Source organism: Numida meleagris, chromosome 1 (genome assembly GCF_002078875.1).
Source record: "Numida meleagris isolate 19003 breed g44 Domestic line chromosome 1, NumMel1.0, whole genome shotgun sequence".
NCBI lineage: Eukaryota > Metazoa > Chordata > Aves > Galliformes > Numididae > Numida > Numida meleagris.
The window spans coordinates 57,528,207-57,552,807 of record NC_034409.1 but is presented as its reverse complement, the minus strand read 5'-3'; the positions used below and the strand labels follow the sequence as shown (position 1 = coordinate 57,552,807).

General features: G+C 43.1%; 1 protein-coding gene across 3 annotated transcripts; it reads left to right on the top strand.

Annotated features, from left to right (window-relative positions):
- On the top strand, positions 1,583–23,694 carry MKRN1 (makorin ring finger protein 1). 3 transcript variants are annotated; one of them, XM_021388126.1, is made up of 9 exons: positions 1,583–1,813; positions 8,320–8,448; positions 13,143–13,363; positions 18,333–18,371; positions 19,364–19,593; positions 20,080–20,294; positions 21,004–21,114; positions 21,582–21,720; positions 22,114–23,694. In XM_021388126.1, the coding sequence occupies exons 1-9, from the start codon at positions 1,647–1,649 to the stop codon at positions 22,324–22,326; spliced, it is 1,464 nt and encodes a 487-aa protein (XP_021243801.1). In that variant the 5' UTR covers positions 1,583–1,646; the 3' UTR covers positions 22,327–23,694. The 3 variants fall into 3 exon arrangements, with proteins under 3 accessions (XP_021243801.1, XP_021243808.1, XP_021243818.1); XM_021388143.1 differs by lacking the exon at positions 1,583–1,813 and adding an exon at positions 5,027–5,164; XM_021388133.1 differs by lacking the exon at positions 18,333–18,371 and having other exon boundaries at positions 1,585–1,813.

Here is a 24,601-nt window from a genome sequence, read left to right as displayed (position 1 = left end):
AGAAACCATGGGGCTGCGTCTAATGCGCTCCTCTGTTTGCGATGCACTGCTGCCTTTTTAGTACTGTCCGCTTGCAGCAACCCAGAGCTTCCTGCTAGTACTTCCCCCTGCGGGCCTCGGGAGCTGGGGTTAATATTAAACTGGTTGCTGGGTGACATGGGACAGGCCGGGAATACAGATTGTCATGGCAAATTCCTGCTGCCTGCTGGGAACTGTGCCCTCAGGCCCCAGCTGCTCCCAGGCCACCCTTGCACTGTCATATGCTCCTGACTTGTACCCCAGCTACCGGATACTCTGAAAACCTTTTCCTCTTAGAGGTTTCGCTGCTAGAGACACTGGCATGTCTGCTCCAGGACAATTGCCTACGTACTCGACTTACAAAATTCCATAAACCTGGTTCTGAAATGACTTTCCAGATGATCTTAATGGCTAGATGATAAAATATTTCATTAATTTATCTAGGTGTTTCTTACATAAGACTGAACATGCACAAATGTTGTGTGGTTTTCATGCAGGCATTGCATGAAAAATGCACAGTGACGGAATCACGTGCAGAAAACAATTTCTCCTTATTAATACAAACTCTTTAGAAATGTCTTCCTGATTCTTGCACTGAATACCCTGGCTTTCTGATGACAGTGTTTTGTGGAACTGAACCTACAGCTATCTAGCACTGATCACTGCTGCTCACCTCAGGAGAGTCAGACTGCTCCCAGCTGTGAGTGCTGCACAGAGAACCTGGATCAAAGTCTTAATCTGATGTCAGCTGACATCTCTGTTATAACCAATAATGTTCTGATTAGCCACAATATAGCTTTTGATAAGGATGTCATCAGGGGAAGACTACAGACAAGAAAGAAAGAAAATCACAGCCTAAAGAAAGAAAATATAGAATATTATTTAAAACAAAGGAACACTTCTTTTTTTTTTCAACAGCTCGATACTTTTCTTCCAGTCCTACCAACAACATAGATTTCTTCCTCTCAAAGTTATTTCAACTTTGTCGTGGATAAAAAGGGACAGAGAGTAATGGAGGATGAGGTGGGAACGCACACCAGTGTTCACCAGAATTAAAATAAATAAATGGAATATGAAGTTTCGATTGGATTAGATTTTATAGATGATTGGATATAAAGAAGTGAATTGTAATTTTTACAGTAACTCTGGGAAAACTGTCAGTTTATTGTAAAGTGTTGCTGAAACACTCAGGGGCAACAGCAGAAGACTGAGGGTCTGCTGAGATTAAAACCTATCCATCATAAAATGTAGCTGTCATTTTCTTTGCCAGCAGGAACTACAACATAGGAGAAAATACATGAGAAAAATACATGAGAAAAAAAAAAAAAAAAACCCTAAAGCCTCCCAGTCCCCTATCCCTAGGGATAAGGGAGATCATAATAAAAGCACTTATTCTGAAACGGGGACGACTAACCCCGCCGTCATTGCCCCCCCTCAGCGGCCGGGTGAGGGCCGCGCCGCGCGGCGGGAACGTTCTGGAGTGGGCGTTCCCCCGCCGGCTCTGCCAATCAGAGCCGCCGCCGGGCGGGGGGGGCGGTCCTTTCCCTCGCCCCGCCCCGCCGCCGCCCGCCCGGAAGGATGTGCACCCGGAAGTTCCGGTGCTGTCGCCGTGTGTGGGATAAACAGTAATGGCTGAGGCGGTGGCTCTGGGAACAACGGCGGACGCCGCGGCGGCGGCGGTGGTCCTGGGGCCGAGCACCGCCGCGGGAGCGACGGGTACCATCTTCGGGCCCGCGGCTGTGCCGCCCCTCGCCGTGGGGCCGGGCGGCGGCTGGACCAAGCAGGTCACTTGCAGGTAGGCGCTTCCCGCGGCGAAGCGCGGGGGTGGCAGCCCTTCGCCCCCATCTCCCCGCGTTCCCCTCCTTCCCCCCTACGCGGCCGTTCCTTGGGGCGCCGCGCCCCTCCCCCCTCGCTCACGTAGGCGCCGCAGCGCCCCCCGCCCCGCACCCTCCGCGTAGACCTCTGAAGGAGGCCGGGGGCACAGGGCAGCGCAGGGTCGCGCTCTGGGCGGCCCGCGCTGCGGGCCCGCGGCGGGGAGGCCCCGAGGGCAGCGAGGTCGCCGCCGGGGCCCGTACTTCCGGCGCGGCCCTGCGCCGCCCTCTGGAGCCGGCCCCGCGCTGCGGCCCGCGCCCGCCTCGCCCTTGGGGACGGGGCCGCGCCGTCCCCGAGGCCTGCGGGGCTCCTAAGGCACGGACGTCGCCGTGAAAGACTGTGGGGCATTTGGGAGCGGGAAGCACCGAGCCATCGAGTTCCAATCGGGGTTTGGACGTCTTAATAGCACGGATGTTACTGAGGCCTTTCTCAGGACGCAGCCTGCCGTGACCCGTTCCCACGGCGCGAGGAGCGCCGCCGCCTGCGTTACATCACGGGTCCGAGCGCTGCGTCATTTTGCATCTGCATTTCCCCTCAGACTGCATTTCCAATAAATCCCTTCGAGATGAGCGTGTGCAGATCTTGCCGCATGTCATAGCGCTGCCAGAGGGGCTATTTTTAAACTGAGACTGCAGGCTGAATGGAACATAAAGCAGTTCTTGCAAAGATAGAAATAGAGGAGTTCCTCTGACACAAACGGATAATCCAAGCCTAGGTTCAAGAAGCATCTCCTTTCTCTTTTTTCTTCTTCTTTTTTTTTTTTTTAAAGTCTCTGCATTCCATTTAATGTAACATGCTCCTGAACAAACGTTTTCCAAATCACTCGCAAGATATAACTTTTTCTTTTTGGGGAGGGAAGGAGGCTCTAGGTTCTGATGTGAGATCTTTTGTGCACAATTTTCCCCTTGGTGCCAAGGGGGGCCCCAAGAGCCGGTGCTTGGCTCTGCCAGCAGCCTGCTCACTGAATCCCTTTGTGCTGCTGCGGGGGCCCTGCGGTGTCTGAGGCATCCCTGCTAACTCTGAGTACTGTTTGCATTGCCTCACGCACCTTAGCATGCTCATCCGGAAAACAACACTTTTCAATTCTGAGTACTCCTCTGCGTGCAAAAGGCTTTGGCTGTGAATAACCAGGTTAATGTTTGCTGTGAAGCCGTTAAGCACAGGGCGGAGATGAGGAAATGGCTGGGAATGGTGCTTAGCTCAGCCCTCCAGTGAGCTGCGAGGGCAGAGGTTAGTGCTCCCTCGGCATGGATTTGCTGTATGTTTCTGAAGACCGAGAAGCCTAATTAGGGGAAGTACGTTGATGAGCTTTATGTATTTGCACAGGCACAGCGAATCGGTTGACTGCAGACAGTGACTGCAGAGCTGTGGAGCTGATCTGTGCCTGTACCGGGCAGTGAGTGCGTCTAACAAATATATTTGTTTCTGAATGCTTAGGAAAGTTTCTTCACTGCAAAAGAGCACATTCATATGCTGTAATGTGAGCTTAAACAAAAATAAGATCTCAGCTTTCGACCTAATGAGCCTCTCCATTGTTCTTTTTGACTAATCCTCTTAGCTACCCCAGTGCTTGTTTGTTCCTTTCTTTGTTTGTTTGTTTTCAGCGGGCCCCTTCCAGTTGCAGACAGCAGAGCTTTCCTCAGGCTTTGAAGTGAAATTAATGATTCAACCTAATCTTCTGGGACTGCCTAATAAGAATTCGGTTTTTCTCAGTTAAGTTTCGGTGGGGTGCAGTTCCTGTTAGCTTGTTAAGAGAATGCTCTTACTCTTAAGTCTTGATTTACCTTTGTAAATGAGCTGGAGGATTTAACTGTGAGATGAAGGGGTTAATAGCATTTCAAAATCGAGGTTTTTCTCACTGCAGTGTCTAGAGCAGCTTCTGTTCTGAGTAATGCTGCAGAGTTCCATTCATTTCAAACTTTATCTGAATCATCGTATGGGGAACAGCAGATACTGCGTGACAAATAGAAGTATCTTCAGTATAAGTACTTTGCATTTCATGGTTGGTGAAGGAGTACAGCTGTTTTATCAAAATGGGAAGTTGTAGAATTAGAGAGTGTTCTTGCTGCATGTTATGTTAGGATGATGTCCTCGGCTGGGTGATTGGCATCTTGGAGTGACAAATGCAAGGACTGAGAGGAAGGGCTTTGATTTTCCTAGACTTGTGGCTTTGCAATTGCTGCCCCTCTGCTTTTCCTGTGGATTCAGTTTAGAGCTCAGGGTGAAAAATGATGAATTCAAGTTGTCTATCAGTAGATTATGAGAACTTGTTTCATATTTGGATCCTTTCTTTACTGATACATTTGAAATAAGAAAAAGAATGGTAGTCCTTACCAAGTGTCTCTGTCCTTCATGTTTTGGATGGGCGTGTAACTTTACTGAGCAGTGGTATAGCAGACTCTTAAACCAAAGATGATGCTGTTAGCTCCAAATCTCGTGCAGTGGTACTTCTGCTCATCAAGTTGATATAAACAGATGGAGTTCAGTAACTGAACAGAAATAAAACTCTTTAGCAACTAGCTGGTGTGGTTTGAGAGTTGCCTGCACGTGTGTAACTTTGCTGTTCTCTCTGAGAACCTGAGATCTGGTAATATGGTTTTTTTTTTTTAATGTTGAACGACAAAAAAAGAATCTGAAGCACACAGGTAAGCCTCCTTATTTCAGTGTAACAACAGTGATAAGGTGTGGTGCACAAATCTCTTAAAATCCTGTGTGCATTGCCCCTTTTTAGCAGCTCTCTTCTAGACACCTTCTTGCTGAAGGAGGTTATGGAGAGGACAAACAGGTAAATGCTATGAAGACCTGCTTTTGTCATGTCTTTGCTTTTTTTTCTAAGGTTGCTGACTCCTGGAGGATTTTGTCAGCTGCTCACGGCTGAATGTGCATGTGCTGTGCTAGAGCAGCGTGCCTGGCCTCTGCTCAACTGCTCCCTTGCCAGGAGCTCTCAGCCTCTATCACTCCTGAAGAAGCCAATGGGTGCAGCTGGCTGTTGCGTGGAGTTTCCCATCTGCTAGCCATGGCAGTGCTGCTGTTCTTGTGGGAGACTCAGCTCTGTTGCTAGGTGTAACATTCTCAGTGAAACCGGTGGCTTAATAAACATAATGTGGTTGACTGAAAGTCGAGTTAAGTGGATCTGAAGTAAAGGACAAGCCACACCTGAAAAAGCAAACTCGTTGCAACCTTCTAAAGCTGTGGGGAGAAATCTTGCGTAGTGATTTCACTAACAGGATTACATGTGTGAAGACTCATGAAAGAAATGATCCGAAAGCAACAAGTACGTGCTAAGGTTCTAGAATGCAGCTGTCTGTGTTTTAAACTGTATTGTCGTTTTAATGAAGTCGTTGTACATGGTTTTTGCTCTAGCTTGTGGCAAGTACTGGAAGTAATATCTTTATAACAGTGGAAAACAAAATCTATAAAAGATGATATTTTAAGGCATCTAACTCTGTGGCCCTGGGTGGCTGTTTTCTCTAGGAATTTCCAAAAAAAAAAGTCCATGAGATTTTGGTTAAGTGTTAGATACTTCTCGGATGCGCAAAGCCTGATCTCTGTGGCTTTTCTAAGCATTCCATGAAGCCAGGATTTGCTGTTTTGGTTAAGGGATACATGGTTAGGTATTGGTTGCAATGGTTTTCAATGCTAAAATGTCACTGCCAACCATTAGTACTACCTGGATGTAGTACTTCCATGCGTTGGTACCATGGAACCATTTAGCCTCATACAGTCCTGCAGTGAACTGAGTCAAGGAGATGGTCTGCCTTAGCCTGTGCAGTCCCACCAGTTTGTATTCCTATATCTGAATAGGAAAGACAGAGCATTGCCGCGTGCAAACACCCAGAGAAAATACGGTTATATACTTATCTTGCTCCAGTTTAACTTTTTCGGATCAGATGATGTATATTCCCTGGGTGTTTGACAGATAGGAAAGTATGGATGCCCTGCATGTCACTGAGTGAGGCGGGTAGCCTGTTCAATTTTCACTTTTTAGAACCCTTTTCTCCTGTATCCAGAAACAAGAGACCGATCTTGCTAGTATGTAATGTTACAGTTACATTTGTGTGTGTGAAGATGTTCTTCAACTTTCTTTTTCACACGTCAAGCCAAAAATAATGCACTGTGTGCTTTAACATACGCAGTTTTCAAGTATGACCAAAGCGTGTTTTAGCCAAATGCAGCAATTTCACATGTAAAATCTTAATTTCTTTGTGATGTTGAAGTCAAAACTTCCCTCCTTTGGGCAAGGAGTGGAGTTAGTATAATCCTCAGAGATTTTTCCCTCCCCACACTTGAGTTATCTCATTTGAATGGAGCTGAGCTTGCTGAACAGGAATGCAGTGCAGAAGTGATGGGAATTAAATTAAGCTTAGGAGTGCTTTAGGTTTTTTTTCCTTCCCCTTTATAACATATGGTCTTGATGTAATGAATTGTGGCTAGTTTCAGAACTCTAGAGGATCAGTGTTTACAGAGGAACATCTTGACTTAGGATGGGAAAGGGCCTTGGACCTCCATTTCCTCTGAGTAACCCGCAGTGGGAGAGCCTCATTCCAAGGCTTCAGTATTTAGAGTAAGTTATGCTGGTCGTGTACTTCTCAGCTGAAGTACTCTCTGTAGCTGTTGCCCTTCCCTTAGTTGCTTATTTCAGCCCTGCTCCCAGCGCTCTGGCTGAAGTAGCAGGGTGGCTGTGCGCGGGTCTGAGCGGTGATCTGAGCTGCATTAAAAATAACCACAGGGGTGGCAGAAGGAATGTCAGGTTACATCTGAGCAGCTCCTTGATCTGAGTCAGCAGGTGGCTGTGAATCAGCGTGCCCCGACACATGGGGGAAGCAGTGCTGTGCCGAAACAAGCAGTGGGTGGAGATAAGCGTTCTGAACTTGTTCTTCAATAACTTAACAGCCTGAATTAATTTTGACCTGTTGGTGTAAATCTCACCTTAAAGATCACCTTAAATCTTCCTTAAAGGAAGCCAGAAATTCCACTTAGGTTCTGGTTCCGTGAGTCTGTGGGTCGCTAATTTTTGGCTTTGTGGTGTGTTTGTGAATGGACAAGTGTGTTGTGGTGGTGTTTGTGTGCTTTTGGGGGAGAGGAGGATGGAGTTAATTATTCTTCTTTGCGGTGAGGAATGCTGGCTATGGAGAGTTCTGGAGTAGTACCCAGTTCCTGGGGTGTGCCGGCATGGCGGTTGGTGCAGCCACCTGGCAAACCTGACTAGGGCAATCATGTCTCTGGGGAGAATAGCCTGCAGAGTGTCATCTGGTCTTTCTATTATTTATTTCTGTGTAGGATCACGTTTCTTATCAGGTTTGCTGTGTAGCTGTGGTGTACAGCCAGGTGGTACCTTGAAAGCGTGAGTTGCAGCCTGATGGCTAGTGTCAGCTGGTGGCTTATAAAACCACTTCAGCTCTCCTGCTCTTAGTATCTGGAGTGCACTGCTGGTTTTGCACCTCCTCCGTCAGTCCTCTTCAGACTTGCTTCAAGTTACGACACTTCCCTTGTATTGCACTACAAATGTAACTTTGCTTATGTAATTTGGTAAAATGTTTGCTCTGATTTATGACTCCTTACCTTAAGGCAGTCTTAAGTACCTGTCCAGAAGTTCATGCAGTTGAATGATTTTGACACCCTTTGTTTAGGAGTATTGTCTTCAAACGCTGCTCTGCGAAGAGCCATCCTGCTCTTAGCTGGTGCTGCAGAAGGTGGTCCAGCTGTCCCATGTGCTGGCTGCACTGTGGGGTGGCTGTGCAGTCACCTCCTTGGAGGTGGTGTGGTTCTGCTGGCTGTGTGGGTGGCAGTGCCAATGCAAAGCAGCGTGGGGCGGGGGGGCAGACCTACTCCTTTCAGCAGCAGGATGAGCTTAAAGGGGTGCAATGGGCTTCTGAATCTACGCTCGAGCTGTGTTTTATAGGCAAGCTAAGAATTTGTATGAAACCTAAACCCTGACAATTTTTCTTGTGTAGTAGACATTGATGATATTGATAACTTCAATTAACTCAGAGTTTGCGATTTACTTGCTCTCTGAGGGCCAGTGCTTCTTTCTGTAGGCTGAATTGTTGGTAAGTAGTTCTCAGGGGAGAGAAGTTGGTTAATACTTCTATGTTGGTTAAGTGTTCTTTAATATGTTCAGTTATGGCTCTCATAATAAGTCTGAGTAGTTGTAATACCGTGCATTTAAAGAAGCTTACATCTTCTAGGTTAACATTTAAAACACAGGAAGAAAGAACTATTCAGTGTTTTTTGGAGTTCATTGGAATAGAAAAGGCTTTGTCCTTTTTCAGACTTTCTCATTTGTATGTTTATACTGGGACATGGTCCCACAAGCCATTAGCGATGTCCTTAATTCAGCATACCTTGATTTATGAAACAACTTGTCTTCCAAATAGTGTGTTTACAGCTTCAGTACTTCTTAATTCACGGTAATCCTCTGTATTACAGGTATTTCATGCATGGAGTTTGCAAGGAAGGAGACAACTGTCGCTACTCTCATGACCTGTCCACTGGTCAGTCCGCCATGGTGTGCAGGTATTATCAGCGTGGATGCTGTGCTTACGGAGATCACTGCAGGTAAAGAAATGCCCCTGACTGTGCTGTAGGAGAAACTTCACTTGGAGTTCCTGAGTAGGAGCTCATAGGAAGGGAAAAAAATATCCCTCCTGCATTGAAACTTCATAATTCTACAAAAATTAGTTCATTTCACAATGAACTAATTGCTAAGAACGACGGTGTTTGCTTTGTTTTGAGAACCAGTAAGTAGAGGTGATGCAAAGAGAGAACTAGACTTCATAAAAGCAGTGGTTGTCGGGGTGTGTTTTTGTTTGTGGTTTGTTTTGTTAGTGATAGGAGTAGATGAAACGAAATCTGGGACTGTGTTCAGACTAGCTGAACTGATGACTGAGTAACATTTGGCCAATCATGATAAAACAGGTGTGATTTTCGTAGTGCATCTTTCTTCAGAAATTGCCGTTCTGACAACTGAACTGTCACTTTTGGAAAAAGTGACTGGACTGTAGTCATGTAGGGTTTTTAAAATGCCTGTATAAATTAGCCCTGTATTGGGAGGACATAAACTCTCTTATACCATCGTAAAAGAGAAGGAAAAAAAAAAAAGAACAAAGTCATGCTTTCCTAGAATAGCAAAGCTTTTTAAAGGCTTAGGCATCTTTTTCATCACTGAACTACTCTGTATTACAACTTATCAGGAGTTTTAAGGTTGTATTGTTGTAGCTCCTACGCATGATTAAATATTTGCATTGTGACCTCAGGTAGTAGCTATAGTTAGTTAGCTTTTCTTTCATGTTTAGTATACAGTAACTATGTATAAGACAAATAATGGTAGGTAAGTCTCTGTAGCCTTCTGTATATCTGCCACTGCTGCTTTCATCGTCATGTATATCGGTGGTCTCCAAACTTTTTTGGTTGTATACAAAATAAAGTGAAATTTTTTAGCGCATGCCCCTAATGAATGTATATTTACTGATAAATTATACAGATGTATGACTTTACTAATACATGACATGCATCATAAAACATGGATAAAGTAAATCACAGAATTGCAGGGATTGGAAGGGACCTCAAGAGATCATTGAGTCCAACCCCCTGCTAAAGCAGTACCCTACAATAGGTCACACAGGTGGGCCTCCAGATGGGTCTTGAATGTCTCTGTAGAAGGACGCTCCCCAACCTCTCTGGGCAACCTATTCCAGCGCTCTGTTGCCCTGACAGTAAAGAAATTCTTCCACATGTTAGTACAGAACTTCCAATGTTCAAGTTTTAGACCATTACTCCTTGTCCTATCACTACACACCACTGAGAAGAGCCTGGCCTCATCCATTTGCCTCCCACTTCCCTTTAGATATTTCTAAACATTTATCAGATCTCCTCTCAGTCTTCTTTTCCCCAGGCTCAACATAACCAGGTTCCTCAGCCTTTCCTCATACGGGAGATGCTCCAGGTCCTTAATCATCTTCGTGGCCCTCTGCTGGACTTCCTCTAGGAGATCCCTGTCTGTCTTTTTTGAACAGGGGAGCCCAGACCTGAACACGGTGCTCCAGATGTGGCCTCAGCAGGGCAGAGCAGAGGGGAGGGATCACCCCCCTCGTCCTGCTGGCCACACAGTTTTTAATGCACCTAGGATACCGTTGGCCTTCTTGACCACAAGTGCAAGATTAGATTAAGACAGAGATTAAAGTATTTTTAAAACATTGGTTTTATTTATTAACTGTACAGAAAACCTTTTTGCTCTCACTAGAAGTATAATTTTACAGAGAGCACTGTGTTTCAATCTACTTCATTATCTTTGAAAGTTATCAGTGTAGCGCTTGGATACAGCAATTGGGAGGTCTGGTTCTACGTTCAGTCTGTGGATGCTTGGGCTTAATGGTTGTTATGAAGTTTTTAACAAATAAATCTAAGGCCTACTGAAACTCTTCTCTTAAGATTCTCAAATGTGTTATAGAAAATTTGGAAACATTTTTATATGTACAGATGTGAGCATTTCTACGGGTAACAAGCTTGCATTGTTTTTGACCATAAAATCATCTATCAATGGAGGGGTTTCCCAGCAGCTGTTTACAAAATGTGATCTCCATGGCACGAGCTTCTTTCAAAAACCAATTACTCTTATTCCAAAAACATCATTTCTACCTTCAAGGGACTGATTAAGTGTGTTTATTTTTTGAGAATGTTGACTGGGTAGCATACTAGTTACAGCTACTTCTCAACACAGAACAGGTCAGCAAATTTGCAGCACTTGTTGTGAAAGAAAAATGTGCCACTAGTCTTTGACAAGGATTGTTATGCGGTTTAACCTGAAATAACCAGCAAAGCACTGTGTGGTACAAAAGGTTTTCATCATCGTTCCCCTTCTCGTTACAAAGTATCGAAAGCTTTCACTATTCAAAGGTTTTTGTTTTGTAGAGTTAACAGTATTGCTGGTATCCTGTAGCATTTTGTTCACTTCTGGCTCCAGCTTTTCTGCTACAGTATCTTACCTGTGAATGGTGCGGTGAATGAATTTTGCTTGTGGTGCTATCTCTGTAATCTTAACTTGGAAATACTTTATAGTCAATGCCGCTGCTCCTTCAGTGGTAAACTCGTCCATTTTTTCCTGTAAAACATCATTTTTAATAGAGAAGTCACTTACTGTTGAGAATACCTCTTCTCTAGTGCATCTCTTCAGTGGCTCACAAAAATATAGTTCATGTATTTCATTGTTGCAACATAATCTAGTGAATGCCGTAAGCTGAAGCATATTAGTAACATACTTTCAGTCACCTCTATTGTGACCCTCACACACTGCATGGTTTGTTCTAGTATTTGTTTCTTTGAATCTTTAGCAGCGTTCTCTGCCTCCCAACAGTATTTGCTGACAAAGAGAAGTGCTTTTGCTTGTTGCTGTATCACTTTTCATGCATTATTTCAGCCATCAGGAAGAATCAGTGTTCTGATTTGTGTGTAGCTTTTTGTCTTTTGCTACTATGTAAGAAACATCAAAGGTGCTTCTCAGAACTTGTCACTGACCTTTGCAATACTCACCCCGAATTTTCCATGATCTGAAACATCTCTGGGGGGGGAAAAAGAACTGTGGAAGTTTGTCTTCATGTTCAGGATGCTTAGGTCAAGTCCTGTCAATGTGATGGTTTCATACTGTCATTATCTAATATCTCAAGACACAACATACAGTCAGGGCAAGGATCATTGTCAACAGTAGTGAATCTGTATTTCAAATCCTCCTCTCTGTAATCTTGATTGCCTCCATTTCCCCTTCCCTACCCTCCCCAAATTCTTGTCAGAGCTGACTCTTCTAGTCTGAGCTCTTCCTCAACCACATTACAAAGGTAAAAACAGCTACATCCTAATCAGATCTGACAGATCTGACATCTTATTGTTTTGTGTTCACATAATCGCTATTCTCTTAAATCTGCAGTTACTTTGCAGAAATGTTTTTTAACCGCGTGTTCATTTTGTGAGAGTTTAGCTTAAAACTGGATAATATAATCTGCGGCTCCGTTTAGTGGGGCAGATGTGAACTGCAATATGTTACACAGGACCCTTTGACATACAAAGTGAGTAAGGACCCCAGCCTTGGCCCATATGTTTAATGTTAAAAGCTTGAGTTCTTTCTTATAATTTTGGATTTAAAAAAAAAAAAATCCTACCATTTTCTTTCTGAATCCCAGTGGATTATCTTGTGTAATGCCTGGGGTGCATGTGCCTTGCTTTGGAACCCACTGACAAAAACAACTGGAGGCTTGCATTTAAATGTGTGCTTCGTAGCTTCATTGAGATTGTAGAGCTGACATTTGGTTGGGTGTGTTTCTTTAATATGCAAAAGCTGTAATGCCTTATTGTTTTCAACCTGGCTCAAGGCAAGTGAATCACAGTTGCTTAAAGGTTTTATATAATCTCCAAGAATTCCCTCCTTTCATCCTTGAAATTAGTCAGCAGATACCAAAGACTCGATGGGGAAAATGAATTATGTCTCTCTGTAGTCTACTAACTGCTGGAAGGCATGTTTTTTGAGAGAAATGGCACTTATCTATTTGTGGGTGTTAGGGATCAAAGTGTTCTGAGCATCATTTTCCACAGTAAATTGAAGGAGGTGTTAGAAATAATTACTAAAGTCAACATAAAATCTGATTGAGGTGAGTTGCTAAGCTAGGTCAGTTTAGGTCAAATTGTCTGGGACACTGTCCACTCAAGTTTTGAGTATCTGCAAGAGCGAAGGTGGTGTAGCCTCTCTGGGCACCTGCTTCATTGTTTAACTAATCTCATGGTAAACTTACAGTAATTTCCCACTTTGAACTTGTCTGCTGCCCTTTACTGTATCACCACATCTGAGAAGATTGGCTCCCTCTTTTCTGTGCCTTCCCATTGAATAGATGAAGACAGCAGTATCTGTCCTTAGGCTTTTTAAAACTAAATGAACTCACTTCATTCAGTAATACTGCGGGTGTTTAGTAGGTACATGAGCAATTTTGGATGTAATCGAAGTTCATTTTTTGTAAGTTAAGTGAAAATTTCATACATGACTCCATTTCTTACAAAATGGAATAGGGTTGGGTTCCTTAGGCATTGCTGACGTGTTATACAAGTGGATGCATATCTCTTAGAGGGTCATCTGGGGTTTTCTTGTAAGCCATTTCTAGATCTTCAGTGTAGTATGTTAATGTCTAAATTGGTTTGCTTCCAATTTCTCTGGCAGCTTTATGGAGGAGTTGTCTCGTGAAGAGTTGACGCTATGTTTTTTAACTTGTTAGATATGAACACACCAAGCCGCTGATGCAGGAAGAAGAAGTGACTACTGTGAATCCAGCTGCAAAAACTTATCTCTCAGACCTCGCATCACTCCCTGAAACTTTTGAAGAAGATATTATTGAGATAGAAGATGAAACTATAGATCTGGCAGCTGCAGGAGTAGGCGCTGAAGACTGGGTGAATGCTGTAGAGTTTGTTCCTGGGCAGCCATACTGTGGACGTGGTAAGCTGATCGTGGGATAACGGTAAATTTCTGTCATGGGTCAGCAATTTCTGCATAGTGCATTTATTTTAATGCTTCTGGTTTTATTGAATACAGCTGTTCATATTTAGGAATCACTTCAACTGTTCTGCTGTTATCTAGCATGAGTAGTAGAGTCATTCCTCATCCATTACTGCTGCTGTAACGGTGTTCTAAAACCAGGTACACATAAAGATGTAAAGTCTCTGAGTACTGTGAAAGATTCTAGTGGAGGTGCAGATTCCTGTAGAATGACTTCTGACAAAGTACTCGCTTTCATGACTCCCATAGCAGTTCAGACCAGAAACGGAAGATCATTTATTCTAGTTACTTTTCTGAGACTTGACTTTATAATACTGTGATGGCTCATAAGGAGAAGGAGTTTGGTAAAGCTCACGATATGGGACCAGACAGTTTAAGTATGCCATGCTTATAATTTATTTTCCTTGGAGAAAGGTAGCATAAAGCTGTCAGATTTAAGCAGAAAGTGGATTGCATGTGTTTAGCCGAACTTTTAATATCATGCTCTCTAAAACTAAAGATGTATAGCTGTGAATGATCAGATACTGATTAAGTCAAAAACTGATACTTTATGCCCAGAACAATTTGAAGTTTGTCATATAGTGCTCAGATTATACTACTTAGCAGTATTCGTCTTTTACTATTAGACAAGATGTTCTGCTAATGCAAATGATTCTGATTTGGGACTGAGTGTTGTATCTTAACAGTGACCTCAGCCAAGAAAACAATGACAGTTCTTCAGGTACTCAATTTCTGAGGTACAGGTGCACCACATTTCTGTATTTGTTCTGCTGCTACTGCTGCCAGATGTTCTGGAGTAACTGAAGGTAGTAGAAAGGCAGAGAGATAAGCAGCACTGAATTGTGTTGTTCCTTCCTGCTGCTACAGGAATAAAAGATAATTCAACTGGACCTACAAGAATCTAGTCCAGCTGCTTGACCACTTCAGGGCTAACCAGTGTGTGCTCAGTCTCTCCTCATAGTACATGCCTTGCAGCCCTTTTACTAGCTTTGGTGCCCTCCTCTGGATGCATTCAAGTATGTTAACATCCTTTTTATATTGTGGAGCCCCAAACTGCACTCAGTATTTGAGGTGATGCTGTACCAACGGTGAATGCAGTGGGAGACTCCCCTTTTTTGACTGGCTGGTTATGAAGGCACCCCAAAATGCAATTTGCCTTCTTGGCCACCAGCTGTACGTACTTGTTGTTAATAATTGTTCCAATGTGTAAGTGGGTGTATAAATTGAAGATAATAAACTGGTCTACACAGGATGACTTTCCTTCAGTATCTTTTGAACTTCAGAGATCTGACATCTTACATCAGTTTTTCCTAACTGAAGATTTATTAGAGCATAGATCTTTTCTCTAGAATTCTGGAGGTCTGAAGTCTATTGCATCAGGTTGAAGAGAATCTTCCTGTATAAAATAGGATTTTTCAGGAAAGTGGTCTGGAGGAATATGGGGCTGAAGTCAAAGAGAAAAGAGGGGAAAAAGCAAGATTCTTGAATATTTGAGTCCTGCTTAGGTATTTTTTGTAAGGATTTTAGTCTGAGAACATTGGGGAAAAAAAGGTTGAAGATGCTCTTGTTGAACTTCACATTTATTTGCTATAGTATGTTTGTGTTTTGAGAGGTATCTGCTTACAATTTCTACAGAGAATCATAGAATGGTTTGCGTTGGAAGAGACCTTAAAGCCCCCCCAGCCTCAACCCCCTGCCATGGGCAGGGCCCCATCCAACCTGGCCTTGAGCGCCTCCAGGGATGGGGCACCCACAAGGGCTGATTAGGAGATGAGTTTGCCCTTTAATACAACAGGTTAGAGTTTTTGAGCAGTGTCACTAAAGGAATGGAAGATTCTGCTTTGTAGCTGGTCTAAGGCTTAATAACTTTTAAAAATTATGATACTGAAGAGATTCAGGATTGTCCGGGAGCATTTATGTTCAAAAGTCTTGTCGGTGTTTGAAGTGTAATACTACTGATAGTCAAAGGCTGAATTCTTGGTTTTCCATATTTTCTGAGGCAAGCAGCACGCACTTGAACACAGTTGTTTTCCAATTCAGATTCTGTTTATTGAATTTTTGCAGAATGAGGACATGCTGTCTTTCATTGTAGAGAAACTTAGGTTTTTCTTTTTTAAATGGTGGACTTGCCAGCAGGAAGGAGTGTCTTAGTTTTATTGAAAATATCTTCTAGTAGAATATTCTAATCAAATATGTACCTGTCCTACTTTATAAATTGAAGACTGGAAATTTTCATGTGGAAAATACTTTGTTAAACTACTTGGGTTGGATTTAAGTAGACTAGAGTGCTTTTGTATATACCCAATTAAAGGAAGCAAAAGTAATCTGAATAATCCTTCTAAGAGCTGAGCATTTGAATGTGATGTAGACTGAAGCTGGAGAATACAAGCTCTTGAAAGCAAATACTTCTTACTTCATGGGCACAGCTTCATCTTGACTGAGTAGATAAAATCTTAATGCCTTAATTGAGTTTTTCAGAACTTGAGAGATATTCCTCAGCTTAGAAATTCTGTTATCATCCACTTTAGTAGGAGCTAGTAACCACGTTGTTTTCCATACATTTGGGCTCTAAAAAGCTGCGTGATTAGAGAGTCCTTCTAAAACTTAACAAACTTGCAACCTCTGTGTAGCTCTTCAGTATGAACAGGTGGATCTGTTGAATGAAACTGCCGGCAGAGGTAGCAACATTGTACTCTTAAGTGCAGCTGTTTCTTGGTTTGGTTTTCGTTTTGGATTAGCTGTGATCTGGTTCTGTGGGCTGAAGGTCCATTTGTAGCTCAAGCATTAGATGTGCTCTTAACGTTTGTTCAGTTTGATCCAAAACTTACCTGGTTTGTATATTCTGAGATTGCTCTGTAATGAGAGCCAAAGAGTGAAAAGTAGGAGTTGTTTGTAGGGAGGCTGTTTTCAAAAGTGCACTCCATCATGTGCTGAAGCACTGAAGTGAGATCTGCACGTAGTATTGCTCTGAGTTTTGAAATTGGCTTGAGCGTTGGAAGTAGGTTGCATGCAAGCCAATGAGATGCTATATTACCTTCCTACCACAGTCATCACTTAATCCCCAGAATGATTTAGTCACCCGTGTTTGCTGTGAAATGGAACTGGATGGTTTTGAAGGTCTCTTCCAAGGCAAACGGAGAATGGGAAGATAGCTTTCTGGGATCTAACCTACTGAAGAGTAGTGGCTTTGAAAACGGGCAGAATCATAGAGAGTAAGTGTTACTCTCTGGGGGGTGTTGGGTGTGGAACTTCTGAGACAACAACATCTGAGTTTCTTTAACTTGGCTTTCAAAGATGGAGCAGAACAGTAGCAGATACAGTGCAGTAGGTTTAAGAGTTATGCGTGTAGGGCTTCAGATTGTGGAAAAGGTAAAGCGGTAAGAAAAAATACTGATTTAATTTTTATTTCATAGAAATACAGCTCTAGCTGAGAGGAAGTGTTGGGGCAGCATGGGAGACTGAGACTGAAAAATGAGGTCACTTTCAGCATGTTCTCCCTCCTCCTGTACTGTCATACTGTAAAAGTACCTGAAGTCATTATTAAAGATTGATGTTCACAGAGCTGTATCTCAATGTCTAGACCTCTAGATGACAAGAACTGGTTGTAGTTTGGACACGAGGATGGTATTGTAGACTCAGCTGGAATTTACTAGCTACACTGTGTATTGTGCTTGTTGCTTTTAGTTTTCATTGGTGGTGTGTCTTTTGTTGTTGCTGTTTAAACAATGAGGTATACTCATTTTTGCCAAGGTTTGAAGCTCTGCTCTCACCTTCTGTGGCCCAGCATAGAAAATAAATGGGGTTGTAAGTCTGTCTTTGGGGGTAAGACTTAAAAAAAAAACACAAAAAAACCCCATGTTATTCTCAAAGAACTTCAAATAAGAAGCTCTTTGTCAAAATTTTATCAAGGAACGGTTTTATAAAGGATATCCTTCAGAGGAGTACAGGTGACTCTGGAAACTTTCTCCATTAAGAAAAGCTTCAAGCGTGCCTCTGCTTCAAAGGATACATTTTCCAGGGATATAGGATTGCCTTGAGCAAAAGCTTATCTTGCCAGCCCCATTAAAAGAGATGCTATATCACTTGATTCTGTTGAAACTCAGCTGCATTTGTCTGGCTAGTGGCCTTCCATCTGCGAATCCTATGATCTACTAAACTCTCCCTCAGAAAGATAAAATAATAATAAGTCTAACAACATTAATTAAGAAAAAACACTGGCAAAAATGACAACCAACGGAATAGAAGCAGACTGGTACCTGTGACTTTTTTTGTTTGAGGAGACCACGGTCCTTAAACTCCAGAAAAAAGGGGCTGTAGAGGAGGGAAGGAATTTCCGTTCATGAGTACAGATTTTCATGTTACGTTCAGCTGGATGGAAAACTAAGTAGATCTTAGTAAATGGTTACTTGTGAGTTAGCACCAAAGACGAGTAACTAGCACTCATGGGGAAGAGGAGGTAATGAAGGTTTATTTCCTTTTTTGTTAGGGAACCTCTGAAAATCAGCCGGTGAACAATTGACTTGTTACTTAATCAATGACTTACTTTTGAAAAGTACCTAAGCTCAGTGTGAGTAACCTTTGAAGTCAGAGGTGGTTCTTCTTAAGTGGGAACCAACAGGAAGCGGACTTGAACTTTTGAGTGCTAGCTTCTCCTATTTGCCTTCTCCCTTGAAACTGAGAGCTTTCTAGCACATACTTTTTCTTTGTATATCTGAAGGCCATGGGGCTGTTAGATGCTCACTGCGCGTCTTTGCTTCGTGGGAATAAAAACTGAGCATGTGACCTGATTCTTTTTTGAGAAAATCTGTTTGTCTTTTCTTTTACTGTTCCAAGCACCGTTTTTAGTTGTATTTACTTGCTTCTCCAAATCTAGTGCTCAAAGGATTTATAAAGCTTCTCTTTCTCATAGCAGGGATGACTTCTCCTCCTCTTAACAGCTACTGGTTAGGTAAATGAAATCCGTTTGCTGTTCTTCCTTGTGCATGTTCTGGATATAGCATTGCTTCATCATCCTCCTGCATTTATTGCATCTTCCAGGTGTCTGCTTTTGTCTTGTAACCTTATCACCCTGCTTTATGTCACATTCTCAAAAGGCTGTCTGGCTTGTGGTGACATAAACGAGCATGTTTTCAGGAGGAGCAGGGAAAGGTCTGAAGGAGATCCTGTCTAAGTAGGAAAGAGAAGCTATACAGTCTCCACTAAATAAATTCCGTCACCTAATTCTAAATTGACCTGGAGTTCTTTGCAAAACTGGTAACTAGTCTAGAACGAAGTGAGAATACCCTGAAACGGACGGATCTTCTTACTGCTAGGTTTACCCTCCTGATAAGGGCAGATTGGATATCTGGTTTTTTGTTTTTTGTTTTTTTTTTTTGCAGATGTCTAGAATAGACTTAGAGTCATGTGGCCATGTGGTCAACAATACACTGATTAACCTGCTTTGCAGAAACTGCTGGTGTCGTGTTTCTGTACTGACATTTCTTTATGCTGCATACACCTCTGTTGCTTCAGCTATGTAATCGCTATGGGGAAAAACTGAGAATCAATTCCAGCTGGAGTGGAATTGATTCTCGAAGCAGTGAAAGACTTTTAACCTTACTTAATTGTTGCTGAACCGTAGTTTGCATAAAAATGTAGTTAGTGAGACTTTCTAGTGCAGACTGAGCCTGTAAATGGGTTTCGCTCTGACTGCTGAAGCCTTTATAGCTTTAGTCTTATCTGAGTTGAATGATGAATGAATTACGTTAGAAATCAGTCTTGCTTTCTTGAGTCAGAAAACAACTTAGTTCAAATTAGACTGAAGTGAGCCTTGCTCTTTTTATAATTCATTTGGATAACTTAAAAAGGGTCACCCAAAGGGGTTTTTTAACTTTTTGCATTAAATCTCCCTTCTTGCTCTAAATCTGAATGTTTTGCTTACCATCCCTAATTTATACCCAGCTGCCCCTTCCTGCACTGAAGTACCCTTGGAGGAAATGGTGATTGAGGAAGAAGAATATGAGAAGCAGGAAGCAGACGTGGAGATAAAGAAGCAGCTGTGCCCCTACGCTGCAGTGGGAGAATGTCGTTACGGAGAAAACTGCGTGTATATCCACGGGGACGTCTGTGATATGTGTGGATTGCAAGTCTTGCATCCAATTGATGCTGCACAGAGATCCCAACACATAAAGGTAAGCAGACAGCTGTCTGGTGTTAAATAGCTTGAAGTTATTGCTTCCTAGCTCCCTGCAATCGCTTATCATTCATTCCCTTTTATTTGAAGGTGCACGCGGGTTGGGCAGTGAATGAAATTCCTGTTGTAAACCAGACTGTTTCCTGTCAGAGCCATATTCAAAAGCAGCTGGGATTCCTTATCTGTGCTGGGAGAGCAGTCTGCATGAAGATACTAAAGCTTTGTTCTTAGCCTAGTAAAACTGGATGGTCTTCCAGATTGCCTTTCTGATGTTTAAAGCAATGTCTGAAGAAAGGAATTTGAACTCTGAATTGATTGATTGTTTCCCACTGTCTAAGCAACACTCTTTGAGGATAAAGACTCTGCAGCTTAATCGTTTTCCATTCCTTACGCAAAACAGTAGGGCGAAACTGAACTTAAAAACCTGCTTGGATTTTACCAGGTGACCAGTTATCTCTGCAGTTGTTTTCTCTCTCCTTTCCAGTCTTGCATTGAAGCTCACGAGAAGGACATGGAGCTTTCGTTTGCCGTCCAGCGTAGTAAAGACATGGTGTGCGGGATATGCATGGAGGTGGTGTATGAAAAAGCTAATCCTAGCGAGCGCCGCTTTGGGATCCTCTCCAACTGCAACCACACTTACTGTCTCAAGTGCATCCGCAAGTGGAGGAGTGCTAAACAATTTGAGAGCAAGATTATAAAGTGAGCAACTTTCCCATTTTGATTGTGCTTTGTTACTGTGGAAGAACTTAGTAACTTGTGACAACTTAAAACAGACTTCTCCCCGCTGCGCAGAGACTGCATTTAATGCATCCTAACTTCAGGTTGGAAGTGAAGTAATTGTTAGGGATAATGTTTACACTCTGATTTGGTTAATGTGGATTAAGTTTGCAAAACTCACTTCATGGTAGAAAATGGCTTTCACTTATTTAGTTAGTGTTATCCAGTGGTTACTGTTTGTGTCTTGGACACCCAGCCAGGAATCTGATAACAGATTAACCAGTTCAGAATGTGTGCTGCTTAGTTCTTTGCTGCCCTAGTGCATTAATCAGTTGTCAAACCATTTCTCCATTTAAAGACTGTTCTAAAAAAAAAAATTCAGTCAAATATATATAGAAATCAAGCCAAAATAAATTTATTTAATTCTAAAGAAAAAGGAGTCTGTGTGAAGTGTTTTTCTAAGGTTTGATACTAACTGATCACCTGCTATTAAGTTCTTGAAGACGAGAGCTTAGGTTATCTTTGTGTATAAGAGAGAGTATAGATTGAAAAGCACATATAGCAAGTGTCTGCGCAAAATGTCTTTAAAGGTGGATATATGCCATGACTTGTTGTATAGTCGGGAGCATCCTGTGCTGTTGTGTCTGTGCTGTAATGTGGAGTCTTGCAGCAAGGTCTGTTCGTTCCCCAGGTCCTGCCCAGAGTGTCGGATCACATCTAACTTTGTCATTCCAAGTGAGTACTGGGTGGAGGAGAAGGAAGAGAAGCAGAAACTCATTCAGAAATACAAGGAGGCAATGAGGTATGAGCACTGCAGCCTTTTCTCAAGCTGAGGCTGCAGAAGTAAGGGCACGCCTGGAGAAGAAGGGTATCAATGTAAAGCCTTTCATTGCTCCTTTTCACTCCCATGTGTGAAGTACATCCTTACCTTCTCACCCACAGATGCATGCAACCACACAGTCACTAAGCTATTCCTGTGTACTTTGACCTCAGTCTTTCCCTTGCACGCACTGAACACTGGTGGCCTAGCCATTAGGTAATGCAAGCTTGTGCTGTGGAGTCAGTCGGTGTCCCTATGCATGCATCAGCCCAAACACGTCTTGGGTATGAATGCTGTGTAATGCATCACTTTTTTTGCATAGGTATTGTACTGACAAAGTGCATTCATCTTCAAATGGTACTTGAGATCGTTTTGGACTGTAGCTAACTGCAGTTCTGAAGTCTGGTTGGGTCTGCTGTGAGTAAGGGTTGCGATATTTTCCTTTCCAGCAACAAGCCCTGCAGGTATTTTGATGAAGGCCGTGGGAGCTGTCCATTTGGAGGGAACTGTTTTTACAAACATGCGTATCCTGATGGCCGCCAAGAGGAGCCGCAGAGACCCAAAGTGGGAACAGCAAGTAGATACCGGGTCAGTGCTGGTTTTTGTCCTTTCTGTACAGAGGGAGCGCAAGAGGGATGTGCTTTAAATCAGCTGCCTTCAGGGTAGGGGAACTTTGTTTTTTTTCTAACTTCTGACGGTTCTGTACAGTAGTGAATTTGAAGGAGAGGGTGGTCTAAAACTTAGGAGTGATGGGAGCCAAGATGGAAGGAGTGAATTTTTCAGACTTGGCTGATACGCCAGCATACTGAGGTAGAATGTTGGGCAGCATTCATAAGTGTGTGAGGGTAAATTCTGCTGGAGGTCGGTATCTCCCTGAAGGAGAAACACAAAGTACATAGGAGTTAAACCTCGTCGGCTTCTGGGAAGACTCTTGCCTTGCACACTTGATCACCTGGGTAAATGCTCGTGTTCCGCTTGCAGGCCCAGCGGAGGAGTCGGTTCTGGGAGTTCATTGAGGAGCGAGAGAATGGTGACCCATTTGAGACCGATGAGGACGAAGTGGTGACCTTTGAGCTCGGTGAGATGTTGCTCATGCTGTTGGCAGCAGGAGGTGATGATGAGCTAACGGATTCCGAGGACGAGTGGGACTTGTTTCATGATGAGCTGGAAGATTATTATGACTTGGATCTATAGCACCTGACAGTGGAGTGTGGACTGTCGTCTTGGCTTCAGGCAGTAGCTATTACTTACCTGTGGTGTTGTGGCAGTGCCTGTGTTTCTCCTAGGCAGGCCTATCAATTCCAGGTGCTGTTGTAATAACTTTTACCCAGGGTCTGTCTCCTCCCGTCCCCTCCTACCCCCAGAGTGTTGTTTTTCCTCTGTTTAAACAAATAACAAGAAATCTTTAAAATCTTAGTTTTTGTAAAAATGAATTTAACTGTCAAACAGTTAGCTTAGATTTGTTGCTTCATCTATGTACCCAACAGAGCTCACCCAGTTCCAGGGTTAAAGTGTTTACAGGACTTCCACACTCATTTTGAAGAGCCCAGATACAAAAATGAGCAGTGGCCATGCAGTGGGGATGTAAATTGGCTGATGGCCTCCTTTCTGTCTCTGTATCAATATTTCTGACTTCAGGCCAGATACAAATAATCCTTTTCTGGCGTCAGCTCCGTTCCAGCCCCCTCATGTACACATCTTCATTTGTGATTTTGGTCTCTTTGTTTACTTGCACATTACTATTACTACTGTGTAACCAGAACCAGGTGTGAATGTTCCGGGTTTTTACTGTGTCTAGCATGAAAGGATAATGTCTTAGTGAAAGGAGAACCTTCTATGTGTATATACAGATAAATGTCGAGTTGGACCTCGAGGATGGGGAGACTCTGTGTAAGTTAAGTAACAAGACCACCTTTCATCCCCTCTTGGTGCATGAAGTCTAGCCTCCAATTGGACATGAAACTGGTTTAGTGGTCTCAGCTCAGTTTGTGGCAACGATCTATCATGTGCAACTCCCTAATACACCAGCTCTCTTTCATGTGTTTCGTTAGGGTTGTCCAGGAGCAGAAGTCCGGTTAGCCGAGTGGGGTCAGGGAACACCAGAGAGGCCCCTGTAGCTGTATTGCTCTTTAAGTTTTAGAGCTTGGTGCGACCACGTAAGCCGTGGGCTTTGCTAGGAAATCTCTGTGCCTCTCAGCATCTGAGTTGGGCAGGTTGCCTGGTCAAGCTGTTCGGCTTACGTGAGTTACTGCTTGCAAAGTGGGTCATGCAGTTTCTGGCTGTAATTTGCATCGAGAAATTACTTTGCCACCAAAGCTCCAGTACAGGAATTTTAACCTTGCGTTACATTATTGCTGTTTTTTTATTGACTTGTGGATGCCCCGTGATCTGTTTTCCTGCTGCTCTTGTCCCCTAGACTGCCTCTCCTTTCACTTTTAATTGGAATGAGAAATTGTTCCGAGGTCTATAATGTAATGTTTTGCAGCTGCCTTTTGTAAGAAGCACTTTTCCCAAATAAAAAAATACAAAAAAATGAAAAAAACAAAAACCCCAAAAAATCAAGTGAGGTCTGTCTGTTCTTTTACGTTTGAAGCCTCTGTGTTTTTGATTTCAGGAGGGTGGGGGGAGTGTGCGTTTGTGTTGTACAGAAGCATTTGTTGCTTAGCTCCTGCAGAATCGTGTCACGCTAACGTGAAGTTTTAACTTTGTTATAACCTCTCCAACAAAGATTTTTTGTGATGGAAGGAACACGTTCTGAACGGGCAGTTGAGATGACTGAGCTGCTGAAGGAACATCTGCAGCTGGTACTGGCAACAGAAGTGGCTCCCTCAAATAATTTCTGTACGGTGGTACCATTTCAGCCAACTGCAGAACATTTTCTATTAAAGTTTCCTGTCATAATGCTGTCTGGACAGCAAGCCTAAGCATTGCTACAAGCTGCTTTCTGGGAATCCACGTGCTTCTTTAAGCCTACGTGTGTTGAGAAAGAAGCGTTCTTCTACAGAAATGCATAAAGATGGAAGTTAGATACTAGAAGTGTATTCGGCCTTGCTCAGGAATATGACTAAGAAAAGATGAGCTGAGCAGTCTGAAACCATTGTTGGATGTTCTTTTTCCAGAGACAAGCAGCAGAGGGAGAAATGCAAATGGAAATGAAATGGAGATAGGGAGAGTGAGGAAAACAAACTCCAGGGCTGGGGAGCAGAACAAGCCTTCTGAACAGTGAAAGTAGGTTGCTTACCTCATAGTGGAGGGCTGTGTTCGAAGTGTAATGAAGATGTGACCTATTAGGATGGAGAATGGTAACAGGTTTACAAGCACCTGGATCTGTTTTCTTTCCCAAGGGGTCAGAAATAGCACGCTCTGCTTTTTGTTTGGGTGTGCTTGTGGCACAGTGCTAGGTGTTGCTGCTTCTAAACCTTGCTTCTGTAGGATTTCAGGCAAGTTGGGAATACTTGGATAAGTGATT

Excerpts from the sequence above, each read along its gene's own strand:
- MKRN1 (XM_021388126.1), top strand. The coding sequence starts at position 1,647 with ATGGCTGAGGCGGTGGCTCTGGGAACAACGGCGGACGCCGCGGCGGCG. Across the intron at positions 19,594-20,079 it reads AGAGATCCCAACACATAAAG|TCTTGCATTGAAGCTCACGA; the intron begins GTAAGCAGACAG and ends TCTCCTTTCCAG. Across the intron at positions 21,115-21,581 it reads AAATACAAGGAGGCAATGAG|CAACAAGCCCTGCAGGTATT; the intron begins GTATGAGCACTG and ends TTTCCTTTCCAG.